Source organism: Nothobranchius furzeri, chromosome 2 (assembly GCF_043380555.1).
Source record: "Nothobranchius furzeri strain GRZ-AD chromosome 2, NfurGRZ-RIMD1, whole genome shotgun sequence".
NCBI classification, from domain to species: Eukaryota; Metazoa; Chordata; class Actinopteri; order Cyprinodontiformes; family Nothobranchiidae; genus Nothobranchius; species Nothobranchius furzeri.
Window position 1 is genome coordinate 84608757 of NC_091742.1, and position 17390 is coordinate 84626146.

Genomic DNA, 17390 nt, shown 5'->3' on the forward strand with positions numbered 1-17390 from the left:
GGCTCTAAACAAGTTTATGTCAGGAACACTGAGAGAACAACAGCTGTTTGGGTAGTAAAGGTTGCTGACCCCCTAAGCTAGTCTGCCACAATCCTTAAGTGTTAGACCATATATTTCATCACAATTTAGCTAATATCAGTGCTAACAATTTTCATATCTGCAAAATAAGTTCATATCAGTGATTAAGATGCTAGCAGGTGTTATCTCCACCTAATTAGCCCATCACAGAGGCCCCATGCTAACAAGCACTGTCTAGATTCAAGATTTTGCACCTGTTAGCATGTCACTAATGCTAAAGGGTGCTCACACTGCCTCTTTTTGCCCCTAACGTTTCCATAAATTAAATAAATAAATAAATATCAACTTGTTGCTTTAAAAAATGTCACATTTATGAAATAAATGAGTGAACTGGTTCAGGCAGCACTCATACATTTAGCCTTCCTAACTAACTTTTTTTCACTTTACTTTTCTCGTCACATTTACATCTGAGACAACTTGTTTGGATTGTAAATAATAAGGCCACCATTTAGGAGTGCACTGAACCATGCTAGTATCACCTGTAGTAATCTGATATTCCACTTCTCAGCTGTGGCCCTTATCCTTATCTGAAGATCAGATGTGTTGTTTGTGTTCTAAAGCCTGATAGAGAACAGTGAGGTTTGAACGTTTTGTTGTAGTTCTACATGCTCCGTTACACATTGACCACTGTAAGGAAATGTTTGATCTTCTTCATGCTTAAGGGATTTTCTAACAAGAAACTTTAGCCAGGAAACAAGTCATCTTTTAAAAAGGTTTAGGACTTTCATGGATGATGACTAAAAGTGATCTATGTTGCTAAACAGAAAAACAACTCCTAATAACTTTTTAACTAACCTTTAAGAACACAAATACTACAGGTCAAACATAATGAAGAAGGAAAGATCTTTTCTATAGCGCCTCTAAAGATAAAAATCACGAGGCGCTTCACAAAAACAAAAAATGTAAAAAATAATTTAGAAAATGATTAAAAATATATTTAAAATGAGCAAAAAATAGACAATTGTGATTAAAAATGTAAAGGAAGAGAGAGTGAACAGGAAAGCGGGAAATCAGCGGATCCTGAGGAAGGTGGAATAGGTGGGGAGAGCAGAATAAAGAGAGAGGGGTAGAAGAAGGTTATACAAAAGCCAGCTTGAACAAGTGAGTCTTCAGCTGCTTTTTAAAGGAGACCACTGAGTCCACTGATCTCAGGCTCAGGGGGAGAGAGTTCCAGAGTCTGGGGGCCACAGCAGCAAATGATCTGTCACCTTTGGTCTTTAGCCTGGTGTGCTGCACAACCAGTAGGCTTTGATCACTGGACCTCAGGGACCTGCTGGGGGTGTAGGGACTAAGAAGGTCATCAATGTAAGATGGTGCTTGTCCATGTAAGGCCCTATAGACCAGAACCAGGATCTTGAAATGAACCCTGAAGTTGACTGGCAGCCAGTGAAGCTGGAGGAGAAGCGGGGTGATGTGGGTGTGTTTGGAGGACTTGGTCAGAATCCGAGCACAGACATTCTGAACCACCTGTTGACGGTTCAGGGAGGTTCTGCTCAGACACGTGAAAAGAGAGTTACAGTAGTCTAAGCGTGAGGAAATGAAGGTGTGGATAACAGTCTCAAGTTCAGAGCGGGACAGAATGGGACTCAGCTTAGCAATGTTCCTGAGATGGAAGAAGGAAGAGCGAACAAGAGAACTGACATGAGAATCCAGGGTGAGAGCTGGGTCAAAGGTCACACCAAGATTCTTGACGGAAGGTTTTGTGTGAGAAGAAAACTGACCAAGAGAGTCTCGGACTTTGGGAACCAGCTTGTCTGGGGCACAGATGAGGATCTGTCTTATCTTCATTCAGCTGAAGAAAGCTCCCAGCCGTAACAGCTGCAGCTTAGACATCTCATGGGGCTTAAAGGAGATGTACAGTTGGATGTCTTCTGCATAAAGATGGTAGGAGATTCCTTTGAAGGAGCTCAGGATGTGCTGAAGAGGAAGAGATAGAGGAGGAAGAGCAGAGGCCCCAGCACAGAACCTTGTGGGACACCATGGGTAAGGGAAGTGGTGGAGGACCTAACCTTGGAGATGGCCACAGAAAAGGAGCGCTCAGAAAGATAAGAGGAGAACCACTCCAGAGCAGTTCCTGATAGGCCTACCCAGTCTCTCAGCCTTTCCAGTAGCAGGTGATGGTCAACAGTGTCAAAGGCTGCAGTCAGGTCCAGCAGGACCAGAACAGAACAGTCCCCTGCATCACTGTGAGTCAGAAGGTCATTAGAGACCATAAGAAGAGCTGTTTCAGTAGAATGAGCTCTACAAAAACCTGACTGGAAGCTATCATAGATGTTATGTTCATCAAGAGCAGCTGTGACTTGTTTAGCCACAACCTTTTCCAAGATCTTGGAGATGAACGGAAGTTTAGAGATGGGTCTGAAGCTGTTTTGGAGCTAATGCAGGTCAGTGAAGCTAAGCGTCCTGGGAACAGTCTCACTTGTTTACCCATCCTGGTTTAGAGTTTCATATTTACACCAAAACATAGCAGTTAGATAAAGAAGAAAGAGAGAAAAGGTCAGGGGAAAATGTTCTCAGTTCTTCGTGTTGGGGGTGAGAACGACGCTTTTCATCAGGTAAGTCATGTATCTGCCAGGGCTGGTTACATATTGCTTCTCTTGGTGTGAATCCTGTCTCAGAGAACAGTAGGTTGGCTCAGAGCATGAGCTGGCATATCCGGAGATTCTGGCTAAAACAATAACTCAGGAGCGCTTCATTCTCCGCCCAACAGAGAGAGACCAGGATGGGTTTATGTGGGCATGAAGACAATGTTCTTGTTTCAAACTTAGCTACTAAGTGTGTTTTATTTTAATAAGCATGTTTTATAACTGCCAAAGAGCCGTGTTTACCTTCTGTTTTTTTTTATCCAAATGTATTTTTGCTTGTAGTGATAGGCATGTCTCAACAGGTGGTTCAGCTCCAGCCAAAGATCTGGGCGGAGGGCTCTGGTCAGTGGAGCACGGGTCTGTGTGAATGCTACAAAGATTTGGGAGACTGTAAGCATCCTGCATGATGCAAAAACACTTTCACAGAGGGGAAAATGCTAACTGAGTCCTGCATGCATGTGTGTGTTTGTGTGTGCAGGTTGCTTTGCCTTTTGCTGCTTCCCAGTGTTTACCTGTAAGGTGACCAGTGCAGCAGGGGCGTGTCCCTGTCTGCCACTGCTGGACTGTATCAGCTGTGTTCCTCCAGCTTCTCTGGCCATGAGGGCGTCTGTTAGGGAGCGATACGGCATCCAGGTACAACCGAGGTTATTTCTGCATGAACTGAATGCAAGCCAGTAATTATGTGACTGCTTTAAAGTGACAATGTGTAGTTTTTACCATTAACCTCTTGAAATATCCATCCAAATGTTGTAGTAAATGAAGTAAATTGCCCAGTTGTTGAAAAATATTGGCAGTTTCATAACAAATAACCATAAAAATTGAGTCTAAAAACACAGAGCGGGTCTAAGTCTCTGGACGATGCCATATTGGAAGCCATATTTCCTTCTACGGAAGTCTATGAGGACAAAATGCATTTACTGATTTGAAACAAATGGTTATAAAACTTTCAGCATTAATAAACATTGTTGCTTTGCACATTCACCTCTTCACTCACTGCCAGTAATAAAAGGGAATCTGATTATCTTATTTTGCCTGAGGTTGCACTCCCAGGGATTTTTGACTGTAATGGCCATCTGTTGGTAAGGTCTTATTTGAACACAAAAATAATGCTTGTTTGCAGTGATTTAGGTATGTACTGCCCCCTATCACCAGGGAAAATACACACTGTCACTTTAACGGTTTCTTTGTGGCTTTTGAGTTCATTTTTATTCCTGTGAAGGTGAGTACAAAAAAGCCGTCCAAAACATAAACTTAATAAAGTACTTTATTTGGTTTGGTGTGGTATGTTATTAGCTGTAGTAGCTCTGTCTGTCACGTTGTGGGGATGTTTAGGACCCAAATATGCTGATTACCCAGACGACAAGAGGCAGAAGTTGATTCAAAGTAAAAATCCTTTATTTGCAGGATGAAAGAACAAAAATTAATCCAAGGCAGCGAGCCAAAAGTCCAAAAGTCCTGGAGCACAGGACACCGAAAGCTCTTCTTAGAGCACCAAAAACCTGGAGACAAAAAGCTCACTAAGAGCACGAAGACCTGGAGACAAAAAGCTCAGACAGAGCATGAACAAACACTGACAACAATACAATGGACCGACAACAACACAGAGACAAGACAGGGCTTATATAGAGCTCCGGGAGTTGATGTCACTTCTCCCGGAATGCAACAGTTCAAATCGAAACGGCGCCATATTGGCAGGTAGAAGCCCGCAGCTGGACTATTTGTTATTGTCAGAAAACTCAATCAAACGGGAAATATGGTAGATTCCTGTTGTGCTCCAGGATGCAGAACAGATGCGGACAACATAAGGAAGGAGCCATCTACAGGATTCTTCAAGATCCGGAGTGCCGTAAACGTTGGATCATTGTAATAAAACGCGCTAGTGACCGGGCTGAAATGAAGCTGTGGGATCCCGAGAGTAAAGGTTTTTGCTTATGCAGCGACCACTTCATATCAGGTACTTAAATCAACATTTTCTCAACTGTGTATGGTATTTATTTTAAATGCTTTTATTATGATTCTTAGTGGGCTTCCTAAACTTATTTTGGCATGGCTTTTTCTGTCTTATTACTCATAGCAACAAGTAAACATCACGTAAAACGTTGCCTCGTGAGTTCTGCTTGCTGCTGTTTAAGTGTTTTATGATCACAGCAATTAACCGGCTAAGCTGTATTTAATTTTTAAGCAATGGTTGATCAATTGTCAGATCACACACAAAAAACACTTTGGATTGCTATTATCTGTGTCACCGAGACAGATATCAGACAGATCCTGAGACGCTCCTGCCTGACATTTTTATTTTATTCACGGAAAACAATCAAACTAGTGATTTCTCTTAACGTTCAATTTATACATTCAAACAGCACAGCACTCTATTTAAACTACTTACGTGTAAATCTGTTATTTGTCCATCCATCCATTTTCATCCGCGTATCCGTAGTCGGGTTGCGGGGGCAGTAGCGTTGAGAGGCCCAGACTTCCCTCTCCCCAGCCACTTGGGCCAGCTCCTCTGGGGGAATCCCAGGGGTTCCCCGGCCAGGTCCAGTAAGAAGTCCGCTCCGACAGCTTCTGGAGTTTTTAAAAAGTACCCCAGGGGCACGGTGAGGGTCGGAGATGTTTAGTCTATTTAATTTCTGGCTATATAAAACAATTTCTTCGGTTTTAAAGTGTGAAGTAAACTCAGACGAAGTAAAATCCAAGCCGATCCCGTTCATGTTTACGATCCGTGTTTGTTTACCTTTTTTTCCTGCCAATATGGCGTCTACTAACCGAGAGTCACGTGGGGTCCGGAGCTCTATAGACTGGGAAGATGAATTGCAGGTGTGTGGGGAGAGGGACCAGGTGAACACAATTACTAAATCAGGGACATAGACTGTACATATACTGGACAATTCGATTCCATAGGCTTCAATTTCACGTTATCTGTCCATAATGGGAGGTGTCCACCACCGCCATTTTGACCGTGTCACAGGTTCCGTCCAGCCCAGACAATTCCATAAAAGGGAAGAGAGGAGGCGCTGAGGGTGTGGCTGTAAGGCTGGGCTCGAGTGACGACACCCAGGCGAACTAGCTACGAGCTAACCTGAAGCTAACCCTGGCTAACCCAAAGCTAAAGCGGAGGTGGGAGCCGAGCTAACGGATGTAGCCACCTAGCTTCAACCCAACCGGAGCTAACTGGAACACCCATCGACCTGAACCTTACACGGAGTTTAGGTGGAGGTTTTCTGCGCCTGTTCGTGAGAAGTACCTGTATTAAAAAAGTTTTAAATCGGTAAGTTTATAATTTATTTCCGTAATGAAAACATTTTGCTTTGAGCAAGTTTTCAGTAGTTTTTTTTTGGCGCTATCACTCCTGAGTCGCACCAGCCATTAAATGTATCATGAAGAAGAGAAAATATATTTAAGTCGTATTTTGGGGGGACATTTTATTATCTTTCTTACAAAATCTGAGACCAAGCGTTTCACATTGCAACACAAGCACCGGTAACCATAACAGAATTTACAGCCAGCAGAGGAGAGGATGGCGGTGTTTCAAACCCTCCCGGCCGGCGTGTAGAGCTCATTCCTGGGCTGGAGCCGGCCCTCAGCACCCCGCCACAGGCTCTAACAGATGCTGGCGGTGTTTCATATATTTCCAAAACGTAATACTTGTTTGTATCTTGTACAGCCAACTAGCCTTTATTCTGGACTCAGTACAATTTACCAAAAGTAAAGAGACATTATACAGATGAAGTAAGCACAAGATAACTTACTGGAAGACACAGAGTTATCATCAGAACCAGAACAAGAGAGCCTGATAACAGTCATGTGAAAATAACAGTTAAAAAGTATGTATGTATAATAGAAATAAAAATATATTAGAATTAGTGTAACTCACTGTGATCCAAACAAATCAGCCATAGCTGATGAGTAAATATGACATGAGGTTTGGGAGTTTTTAAGTTTCATTCTTTTATTACATTTTTTTCTTAGATCTATTAAAAGGTCACCATGGCAGCCTGTGTGTCTCCAACGTCAGCTACACAACGCAGCGTGTAAGTTCCAAGTACTTGTCTTGACCACTTCATGAATGGTTTTGTACTTTAAACAGCTAGGCCAAACCTGTTATTTTTTCCTCCATAGCCATTTGGATCATTGGAGACAGCTGAGTGAGGCGTGGTGCCCAGAGAGCTGCAGAGACAACCTTGGCCTCCCTGACGTCTGTGTCTCTTGGTTCGGTTGGGGTGGACCATCGACATACATACATGTGCCGACACTTTGCGCCCTGTTTTATAAACTGTAGTGTTAAAAATAAATGTTTTTGCTCAATTACTGGAATTTCTTTGGTTAAGACAAAAGTGAGGAATAATCATTTACAAGTTATTTGTACAACAGGCCCATTTTAAATCCCAACAGTTTCTTAGCAGACAATAGAAATGTGTTCTTTACTAACTTTACTTGGTTTGAAAATCTTACTAAAATAAACTTGAGTGCCGTATTGCAAAACCCAATCATACTTGTTATGTAAACATTAGCTTTGTAGATATTTTTTACAGATATATATTTGTGTGCAACAAAAACCAAACTTAAATAATTTGTCATTCTTTATTGAAAAACAACAAAATACAGGTATACAGAAGTGTGGGAAAATGATAATGTGAAAGTATTGCACTATAAATGAAGTGAGATGAGATGAAGGTGAGATGAAGGTGGACGCCAGCGGGCTGGACGCCGGACGAAGAAACCTGGAGACGGATCGCTCAGACAGGAAGGGAAGAGCTTCCTCTTACCTTGATGGAATTAAAGTTAGCCGTCGTCTGAACGCCCAACCGTACGGTCTGAGGTCAAAGGTCACAGGAAACACACACCAGTCAGCAGTCATACAGATGCATAAAGATAACTAGCCATGGCAACCAGCTGACATGTCCCCACTTTCACCAAAACCTGGTGCCTGCCGGGTCACCTGAATTCCTGTGTGATGTCAGCACGGTCGGCCGTGACTGCTGCCATCAGAGGTGACCTCTGATCAGCTGAATGAACTCACCTTCCAGGGTGACGCCGTGTTAGAGTCGGCTTCATCCTGTAAACAAACAAATGAGTGGTAACATAAACACCACGTCTGGTTCTGGTGGAGGCGGAGGACAACACGCACCTTTCCAGGAGCAGAACCCAGATGTTCTTGTTGCTACAAACAGAGACGAGCAGAGTTAAACCAGGAAGTGAGAGGGACCAGCTGCTGCAGACAGGTGACGCTCACCTGAGCCTGAACCATAGGAGCCTCCTCAGCCATCAGACCTTCTGACTCCAGTTCAGATGCCACCTTGTTGATGTCCCTCAGGCAGGACTCGTTGGCCTTCAGGTCCTGCAGGACAAAAGCACCTGCTGATCACCTTGTTGCTGTCGGGTTAACAGGTCTGGTGTTAGAACGTGGTGGATAAGAATGTTCTGACGGGCCGAGGGTTCTGAACTCACCCTGCAGGACTGGGCCTGCTCCTTCAGGGCCTGGATGCTGCTGCCGTAAGCCGACAGGTCCGACATCAGGGCCTCGTGCTTCTTCAGGAGAGCCTGTGGAGCAGAACATCAGAACCTTCAGCTCGTCTGACACAAGTGGAGCTTTCTCGCAGCGATGGTCCAATCGGATCCGCCACCGTAAAACAAACCCTGCTCAGTTCACCGCAGACGCAGCTCTGCGGGTGTTTAGTGGAAAAGCGTGAGCCTTCTGCCGGCTGCCAAGTGTCATGGCTGCTCTGCAGCGGGAACACACATCACAGCTTGTAAACCGTTTGAAATAAGAGCGACGGGAACACGTTTGTCATCACTTCCTGTGCGAGGCCAGCACTTCTACCCCTAACCCATGAGACGCTTAAACGAGCAACGACGTCTGGTAGACAACCGAAGGAAATGCCAAATACAGAAACACTAATTATGAAGGACTGGAAAGAGAGCAAAGAAAAGCGATTGGAGTTTCTCAGGAAGGGACTTCCATACCTCGGCCAAGTCCTCGTCTTTCCCTTAGTCTGGACTTCCAACGATGGGCTCCTTCTCCCTCATCCAGGACTCGGCCTCATTAGCATCCGCAAAGTACTGCTGGGCCTGCAGAGAGTCCTCCAGGTCCTGCCTCCTCTGGTACGCCTTGGCCTTCAGCGTGTCCCAACGTCCATGAAGCTCCCACAGTTTAGTCTTCACTTCCTCACCAGCGAAGTGACCTGGACCCAAAAAAAGTGAGCCAGAACCTGCAGACACCTCAGAAACATGTCAGGACCAGACCTGCTCTACCTTCTTCCACCATGGTCTCTCCTTTCTGGGTGACAGCCTTGATGCGAGGTTCATGACCTGTGATCTCAGCCTGCAGAGCCTGGTGCTTCTTCAGCAGGTTCTGGACACCAATCAGGTCCTTCCCTGAGGACACATGTTAGAGTTCAGCATTATGCAGTAGACAGACCAGTTTAACCCAGGGGTTTCTTTCTTCTACAATCTGCTCTTTAACTGTATTATTTCCTGCTATTTCAGCTGTTAACTTTATTTTCTCTCTAAGTGTTTTTCTCCCCAGAAGAAGCTACAATGATGTTCTGCTGAGTTGTGGTGGCCTCATGGAGGGGGCCATCGGCTAGCACACTGCTGCTAACCACTTAAACATTCTCCCTCTCCTGATAATAACATTTTACTTTCTTTGATGTTGGATGTGCTACTACTAGTTTACCCGTTTAATTATAGATTCACTAGGATAAATACAATAAAGTTTATCTCTTGCCAAATAGAATATTTACTGTGGCGAGCCCGTGAAGAGGTGTAGGAGAATGCGACAAATTTGTCTGTTAAAAAGTCTGTTATGTACAAAAACACAATATCATCACACTATTTTGGACCGATACATGACGGTCAGGTCCAGCTTGGGGAGAAAATATGACACGTCTTTCAGGATGGACTTCATCTTTGGTAGCTGGCGAAGCCGGGAAAAGCAGGATCTAACCACCTGGCTAATGTGGGAGTCCATCCGCATCTCTGGGTCCAAAACCACCCCCAGGTTAGTGATGGTTGGCTTCACTAAGCTGCAAAAACAGGGTTGCAGGACAGGACTAACTGCAGTGGGAAAGGGAGGAACAAATATTCCAGTTATAAATATTAAATATTTGAACAAATAAATATTTGTTAAAAGGAAGAAACTGATGATGACTTTAAGATTAGAGGAATGTTCTAGAACGGGTCTGGAACCAACGATGGCCCTTTGGATCAAATTTGGATTAAAAAAATAGCTCATGATTTTATTTATGGATGGAATAAAAATACAGGTTGTAAGCATCTTCTCAGTATCTTCATGTTGCACGACTTTCCACAGCAGAAGGACACAAAAACTGCCAGAATTATGATTAGAAAGATTTACGTTTTAATCTCAGAATCCCAACTTTTCCCAGAATCTTCACATTATTCTATGAATTCAGAGAAAATATACATTTTTCAGAGGTCTCGCTCCCCTGTTGTGGATATTTCTCAAAATTCAACCATTTTTTCTTTTCAAAAGCTTTAGTAAGAGTTTGGACTCTAAACAAGTTTTACTTTGCAGACTGCTTGTCTAAACCTTCATCAGATCTGCTCATAATAAAACATTTGGGTTATATTTAATGCCCAGGAAGATGCTCTTCCTGGGCATTAAGTTATCAAAAACAGATAAAATTATTTTTTACCATAATTTTAACTGCTATCAGCTGATAAAAATAATAAAAAACAGCCTGATCATTAAAGGGGTGTAAGTGAAACCGCACGGATCACACAAACCATCATGCTGTCTATATGACTTTGAAAATATATAGTTTAATTACAGTTTGATTTATTTGACATCTGTATAATGTTTATTATTTTGTTTTTTCCCCCTAAATGCCTAACGTTTCAGTTTAACATGAATATTAGTCATTCATCACAATACATAAAGTTACACATTTTAAATTTTAATAGGGGAAGACTGCAGGAGGGAGCGGTAAAATACAGAAATCCCCAGCAAAAACAAGAAACTTTACGAGTCTGATGAAACCCGCTGGAGTTCCTTCAGCAGGCCTGGTGGCAGCTACAACGGCCCAGTGGCTGTGCTTGGTCAATGTTATCGAGCTCAGTCCGGCTCGGCCGTGAACGAGCCGAGGCGACATCCTGCTCTGCTTAAGAAGAGGTGTTATTTTCCGCTTCAGAAGAAGCGTCCGTGTTTTACGCTTTCTCAGAGACATGTCACGTTGCTAAGTTGTTAGCGCCGCGCGCTAACACGTCAATAGTGCAGCATAGCCTGCTGGAGGGTTCAGATGAAAACACCCTACCACTCAGGCTGCTTACACATCGATATTAAGTTGTCGCTGTTGCGCTCACGCCGTAATACAGTATTAGATGCGGTTAAAGTCAGACATGAAAAACTCCACGAGCGGTCAGACCGCGCAGCAGCTAGGCGCAGCAAGTAGGCGCCGGATCGGTCAGGCTGCCCGGCCTGACCGCTGGGGATTACCGGATGGAAGAATGGACACAGAAGTCTCCCTCTTAGCGCTCCGTCATATTTCAACCCATTTTTATCTTAAATGCACTGGGTTTTACCCTATTACCCATCTAAATATGCCCTATTAATTATTTTACCGTATTTTACATTTAAATTTCATGGTTAAACAGTACATGCTACATGTTAAACTGATAGTTAGCTAGCTACTTCGGTAAACTCAGCTAGTTTAAAGGTGGCAGTGACATAAAATACGAATATAGATTTTAACTTACCGAAAAAAATGAAGTGGAGACTCCTTGGACGCTCTATTAGTGCAATTAATACCACTGCAAGTCATTTTGTCCAACAATTGCACCAATAATATCCAAAGAAGAATACACAAACACAGAGACTCAAAATGCCGGAGCAGTTTCCAAGCCAGACCGAGGCTGTACTGAGGCCTTTCCACGGAGCTAGCTCTGTGGTCACGTGGGTCTGAGGCGGCGGTCACGTGTGTCGGATGCTCATTAATTATACAGAATTTTAGGCTTTCAATACACTTAAACAGAAGAGTGAGAAAAAAATTCACCCCCCTCAGAGTTGTCATGAGTATAAACTAGATAATTTAGACAAAAAACATGTTTTGGCACCAGGCTGTAAACATGTTTATTTCTGCTGTGAAATCGGCATTTTTAACATGGGAGTCAATGAGGATTTGCTCGCTTCTGGCACCAGCCCCCAGCGGATGAGGGTGGAACTGCAATTTTTCTTACTTCCGGGATGGGACCATTTTCTGACCGGCATTGTGGGGGCTTGATCAGGGAGGAGGAAGAAAGCACTGGTGGGAAAAAAACACACTAAATACTGAAAGGCTGTAACAAAGGAAAATGACCTAAGAGAAAAAAACAAAAGACCAGAAGGCATGAACCATAACTAATATTCTAAGGGGAAGCCGACACTAAAGGAAAACACTACAGAAAGAAAACTACAGGGGCGTGGCTAAGAGGGGGCCAAGAGAGCACAGGACCTGGGAGAGGGATGTCTGAGGAGGGAAACCTAGAGGGCAAATGGGGAACACCAGGCGACACGTGAGGAAGATACAGATACGACACATGAGGGCGCTAGAAGACACAAAAGGAGCACCTAGAGACGAATGGAGGACAAAAGGAGACACATGAGGTGAGACGCAGACACAGACCGTGACACTGTCGGCACAGAGGAGTTTTTCCAATAATCAGAAGGTTGGTGGTTCAAACTCAGCTCAGTCCTAGTCAATCAGCATGTGGCTATGAAGCTTCACCTGCCTTGGCTATTTGTGAATGTTGGCGTTCGTCAAACGGGCAAATTGGAACAAAATGGCAACCTTGCCTCTGTCCGACTCCCCAAGGGCTTAATTGGCTTCCTCAATAAGTTAAACTTTAGCTCCCACCGCTTGATACAATATTGTGTCATCTGGATCATATTCCATTTGTTGTACTGTAACATTAACCCATATTTGTGTAGAGGTGGCATGTTCTCCCCTTGCATACGTGGGTTCTCTCCCACAGACTGAAAGCATGCATCTTAAGTCCTGGCCACTCTGCGTTCTTTTGGCCAGCCAAGACATATCTCTGACTGTGAACATAATCGTGATGAAAAAAAAAATGAACATGAGGGTGATTTGCAAATCTGTGGGTGTCCAGTGTGACCGGGCCAGCGACAGCTTATTGAGCACTCACTCAACCAAATACAGCCTTCAGCAATCTTTGAGCAGTGTTAGAACACCTATGACTCCAGTCTGCCATTAACCAGGCAGTGACGAGAGCATGTGCCAGAGTAGCAGTAGCAACAGTGAAAGCTACACAAAGAGACATGTGGACAACTCTAGGAGTTCGGTTCAGTGTCTATTAAAAGAAGCATTAACGCTAGCATCTTTTCTTCTTTTCATTGTTGTCATGGGCATCTGTTGGCTTGTAGTGACGTATGATTTTCGGCGAGTATGCTTATGACGTTAGCGTGTCCTGCTAGAACAAGACGCCATGTGGTTTGACTCACTGAAATCATGGACTGTACAAAGCCATCTCTCTAGAGACCTCTCTGCGACATGAAGCATTTAGAGCGTTTACACCTGAAACATGCAGTGTGTGGTCCGGGCTTTAGGTTAGGCTTAGGGTTAACTCAAGACTCTAAACTGTCCCTAGTTGTGACTTAAGTGTGTGATTGGCTGTTTGCCTCTTTGTGTGCCTTTCATGAACATGTCCAGGGTGTTCCCCTCCTTCATTGCAATGATTGCAGGAGTTAGGCACCAGCTGCTCATTGACCCTATTGATTCTGAAGTGGTGTAGGGTGTGTTTGTACAGCAACTGATTGAACAAGGCTTGATCCTTGGTTCTTTACCCTGTGTGATTCCTATCCACTATGTTGAAGGTACGTTTTACTCCAGAGAGTTTCAGGTGGCAGCTGACTGGTGGGCTGGGTCGTGCTGGTTTGAGAAGTCACATGTTGTTGGTAAGAGGGAAGCATCCCTCTAATCAGTGTTGATTACATTCCTCCAGTCAGGTGTAGTGTATGTGTGATGGACCAGCAGCTGTTTGCTCCTGGGGATCTCTCAGGCATTCAGCAGAGGCACCAGCTAAGTGTCAACACGGTCACTCGCCAATCACACGTTAGATGTTGCAGTTAACGGTGTCAGTTTGGTGCTGCGCAAGCACTGTTGAGTCCCATTTTTTATTCTGTTTTCTGGGACAGTGAAAAGAAGGAGATAAGGGCCGATGTGGGAGTGGTTGGAGGTTGGAGCGCTGCCATCGGAGAGAAGAAGGTGGCTGGTAATGTTGGCTTTCTGAAGGTGGAGTAGGCCGTAGATCTCTGTCAGTGCTGCAGGATGCCAGGAGTTTGCTGGAAAACAGGTCCAAGCTTGTAGGCAGTTTGTAAAACAACTATTTTATCACAAGAGGAGAGAGATAAAAACATCAGAGGAGAGGATCATGGGAGGAAAACTGTTAGGAAACAACAGATTCTATCTTCTTTTTAGTTGTTTGTGTGTACAGCTGCACTTTGGTGCCTTTCTTTCCTTCAACTAGAGTTGGCTTCAGTTTTGCAGCCATGATGCAACCCTGATGCTGTTCCATGGTCAGTTGCATTGTCTTTTCAGCACAATCTGTCCATTTCTAGTCCTGTTACAGGACAAATACATGTTTTCTGCATCTGTTTCTTTTATGCATCTGCAGCAGATCCACACTCAGTCTGATTTGTCCACATGTTTTACGTTTAGTGCCACTTGTTTGCCACTGAAATACTTTTCCAAGTACTTACAGCTTTATTGCTACCCTCCAAGAATACTGCAACCCCCCCACCCCCCACCCTCACACCACAGAGAACATAGGCAACAACAGACTAGAGGCCTACTCTCCAAGCAACATTTTACCCCAAGCATCAAAGGTTGTCTCATATTTACAAGCACAGAAAGCTGATCTGGGTACAGAAATCTCTGAGGATGAATGGAACAGTGTGTGTCTATTAACACAAACACACACTATTAGACCACTACAGTACAGATAATTATTTAGAGCTTATATCTACCTGGTTAAACTTCACTGTTTCAACTCAAACATTACCATTGGAGAGTGTTGTAGAAAAGGGCACTCTCCTTCATCTTCAGCTCTTATCGGAACAGTTTAGCATGAACCTGCATGCTTTGTTTCTCTGCTCTGAAACACTCACTCACCTTCTGTTCTGCTCATCCTTCACTAGGGTCGCAGGGAGCTGGTGTTTAACTCCAGTGAGAGGTGGGGGACATCTTGGACAGGTCTCTGGTCCATCACAGAGACAAACAACCAGGCATACTCACACACAATAGGGAACATTTAGTCTCCAATCAACCCAACATGCATGTTTTTGGAATTTGGGGGAAAAAAAAAAACAGCAAACCTGGAGGAAACCCATGTATCCATGGTTACAACATGCAGAAAAGCTCGAGCTGGTAATTGAACCTGTGACTTTCTCTCTACAAGGATCAGTGCTACAGGTGTCCAACCATGCAGAACCGCTGAATCGTGTTCATTTATGCGTCCAGATGCGGTTCATTGCGGTGTTTTCACGTTGAACGCCCCAAGTGGAAAATTCAGAATGTCACAAATAACAGGAACAAGTGTTTTCTAAGCTGCTTTTTGGTTTTCTCTCAGAATCAAACATATTAAAATCTCTGGACGATGTTTGAGGGAGGAGAAAACGTTCTCTGTGTTTGTGTCTACTCCCACGTGGAGCTCTCAGCGAGGGTCTGTGGTTTTACATAATGCACCTGTCACACTCCTTCAGAAGAGACCTGAGGAGCTGCGTTACGATGGGGAACCCTGACCCTAACCCAACATGTTCACCAGAACCTAATCAGGCACAGAAACCTGTGAGAATGAGTTTGAGTTCAGACCAGGATACTGAAGGAAAGTAAAGCACTGATCTGCTGTGTTTTATATATTTTTTCACCTAAATGCAAATGTCCACCTTCTGTTGAGCCTCCCACCTGAAGTTAATTTAAGATTTGCTGCTATCTTCCAGGGGAGCGTGTGGAGCGACTGCCTGTACGGATGCTGCTGCTATCATCTATCCTGGCTCCAGATCTCCAGAGAGCTGAAGAGAAGAAGAGCAGCATCCCACGCCTCCTCCTCATCCTCAGCCAGATACACCGCGCTCACCTCCCTGCAGGGGGCGCACTTGGTCTAGACACGTCCAGGACCAGGAGCTCGGGCCTCCCAGCTGAGAGGCAAACTCAGAGATGAAGTGAAATATGTTCTGGTTTCATGTTGAATTTGTTTTTGTAAGAGTGTTAAATTATGTTCCTCAACTTGTGGCTCTGGAGCCAAACGTGGCCGTTTATGGCCTCTTTTGACTCCTTGTTGCTTTAACTAAAAAAAGCCATTGTAAAAACTTAAAATGAAAAGAGTAAAAGACTAAATGTGAAGTGTTTATCATTTTTTAACCAATACATGTTTTAGCCATTAGCTTCCTTAGCTTCTTGTTTCCCAAATCTCCATAAAACCAAATCTTCCAACTGTTTAATGTAAACTTTTGTAAAAACAAAATTTGAAGGGAACATCAAAAATGCCACATTGAGGAGCAGGAGGTTTGGACCCAAGATGCAGAATTCCCAGAACGACTCAAGGCAGGAGTGGTTAAAGAAAATAAATCCTTTATTTAAAGGAGGATGCACCAAAAAGTCCAAGAGCACAAAAACCAGACTAAATCTCAAAACACACTAATGCTCAAATAAAAGAGCTCACTAACGAGCACGAACTCGGGGGAAACTCGAGAGAGACAGAGCATCGCAGCCAAATACAATGGACCAACAAACACTGAGGGACAAGACAGGGTTTTTAACACAGAGGGAAGCAATCAGGGGAACAGGTGACAGGTGTGAGGAGTGAGGTCTGGAGGGAAGACAGGTGCCATTAATAAACTAAATGGGGGAAAGAACTTAAGCAGAGGGGAGATAAACCATAACCTATAAAACACTAAATAACTAAACCTAAAGACTAAGGGCAAAGATAAGCAACTAATGACCAGAGGGGTGAGGAGGACTAATACAGACCAATAGGAACTACACAGGAGTGACTAGGAGGAAATATGAGGGAATCCTAGAGGGAGCTGGAGAACACAAGGAGACACATGAGGAGAACCTGGAGAGGGCTGGGGAAGCATGGGGACCCACAGAACACAAGGGGACACAGAACATGACAAAAAATATGAAGTTGGAGCAAAAAACAATAAGTAACTTTGAAAAGAACATGTCTGAAGCTGTTTAAAGACATGCATTTAAGTCTAAATCAACTTGACAAATTTGTTTCCAACAAAAAACATTAAGTCTTTACCCCACCCCCACCCCCAACCCCTGTTGTTTAAATAAAAAGATAAATTATCACAAAAAGGTGAATCAAGCACGTCACCACAAATGGTGTTTTATTTTTAAGGGGCTAATAGATTCTGTTGCTTTATAAACATTTTATTTTGAAGGAGAAATAATATAAACAGTTCCATTAGTCATGGAGGTTCTGTTAAAAGTTGACTATTTTATTTGCTCACAATCCTTAGTCTCACACGTCTCCACTCCAAAAGTTTGGGACCACTTGGGAACGTTCTTGTTTCCCACTGAAACACATGTGGCATGGGCACAGTCAGCGTTTGTTCTGGTTTGTTCCAGCCTGACAGGCATTTGGCGTTCCAGCTGTTAGTTTTTACGACGATCTGATGAAATCTCACCCCGTGCTTCCACAGCAGTCCTTTCTCACAGGTGAATAATTTCTGTGTGTCCATGTTGAGCCCAAAAACAAACA

General features: G+C 43.8%; 2 protein-coding genes and 1 long non-coding RNA gene across 4 annotated transcripts; 2 read left to right on the top strand and 1 right to left on the bottom strand.

Annotated features, from left to right (window-relative positions):
• Positions 1–2597: 2597 nt before the first annotated feature.
• LOC107376918 (placenta-specific gene 8 protein) lies at positions 2598–16028 on the top strand. Its single transcript, XM_054747386.2, has 4 exons — positions 2598–2633; positions 2946–3053; positions 3142–3296; positions 15619–16028. Exons 2-4 carry the CDS (start codon positions 2954–2956, stop codon positions 15781–15783), a joined length of 420 nt encoding a protein of 139 aa, XP_054603361.2. The 5' UTR covers positions 2598–2633; positions 2946–2953; the 3' UTR covers positions 15784–16028.
• On the top strand, positions 5235–6968 carry LOC139066127 (uncharacterized). Its single transcript, XR_011519097.1, has 3 exons — positions 5235–5931; positions 6633–6694; positions 6783–6968. It is a non-coding gene; the product is annotated as an uncharacterized lncRNA (long non-coding RNA).
• Positions 7231–12389, bottom strand: LOC139066126 (spectrin alpha chain, non-erythrocytic 1-like). Of its 2 annotated transcripts, XM_070548077.1 has the most exons (9): positions 11382–12389; positions 9613–9719; positions 8916–9038; positions 8628–8845; positions 8112–8204; positions 7897–8001; positions 7792–7824; positions 7684–7719; positions 7231–7477 (listed from the first exon to the last, which is right to left on the bottom strand). In XM_070548077.1, the coding sequence occupies exons 5-9, from the start codon at positions 8175–8177 to the stop codon at positions 7400–7402; spliced, it is 318 nt and encodes a 105-aa protein (XP_070404178.1). In that variant the 5' UTR covers positions 8178–8204; positions 8628–8845; positions 8916–9038; positions 9613–9719; positions 11382–12389; the 3' UTR covers positions 7231–7399. The 2 variants fall into 2 exon arrangements, with proteins under 2 accessions (XP_070404178.1, XP_070404177.1); XM_070548076.1 differs by having other exon boundaries at positions 7684–7824.
• Positions 16029–17390: the final 1362 nt, after the last annotated feature.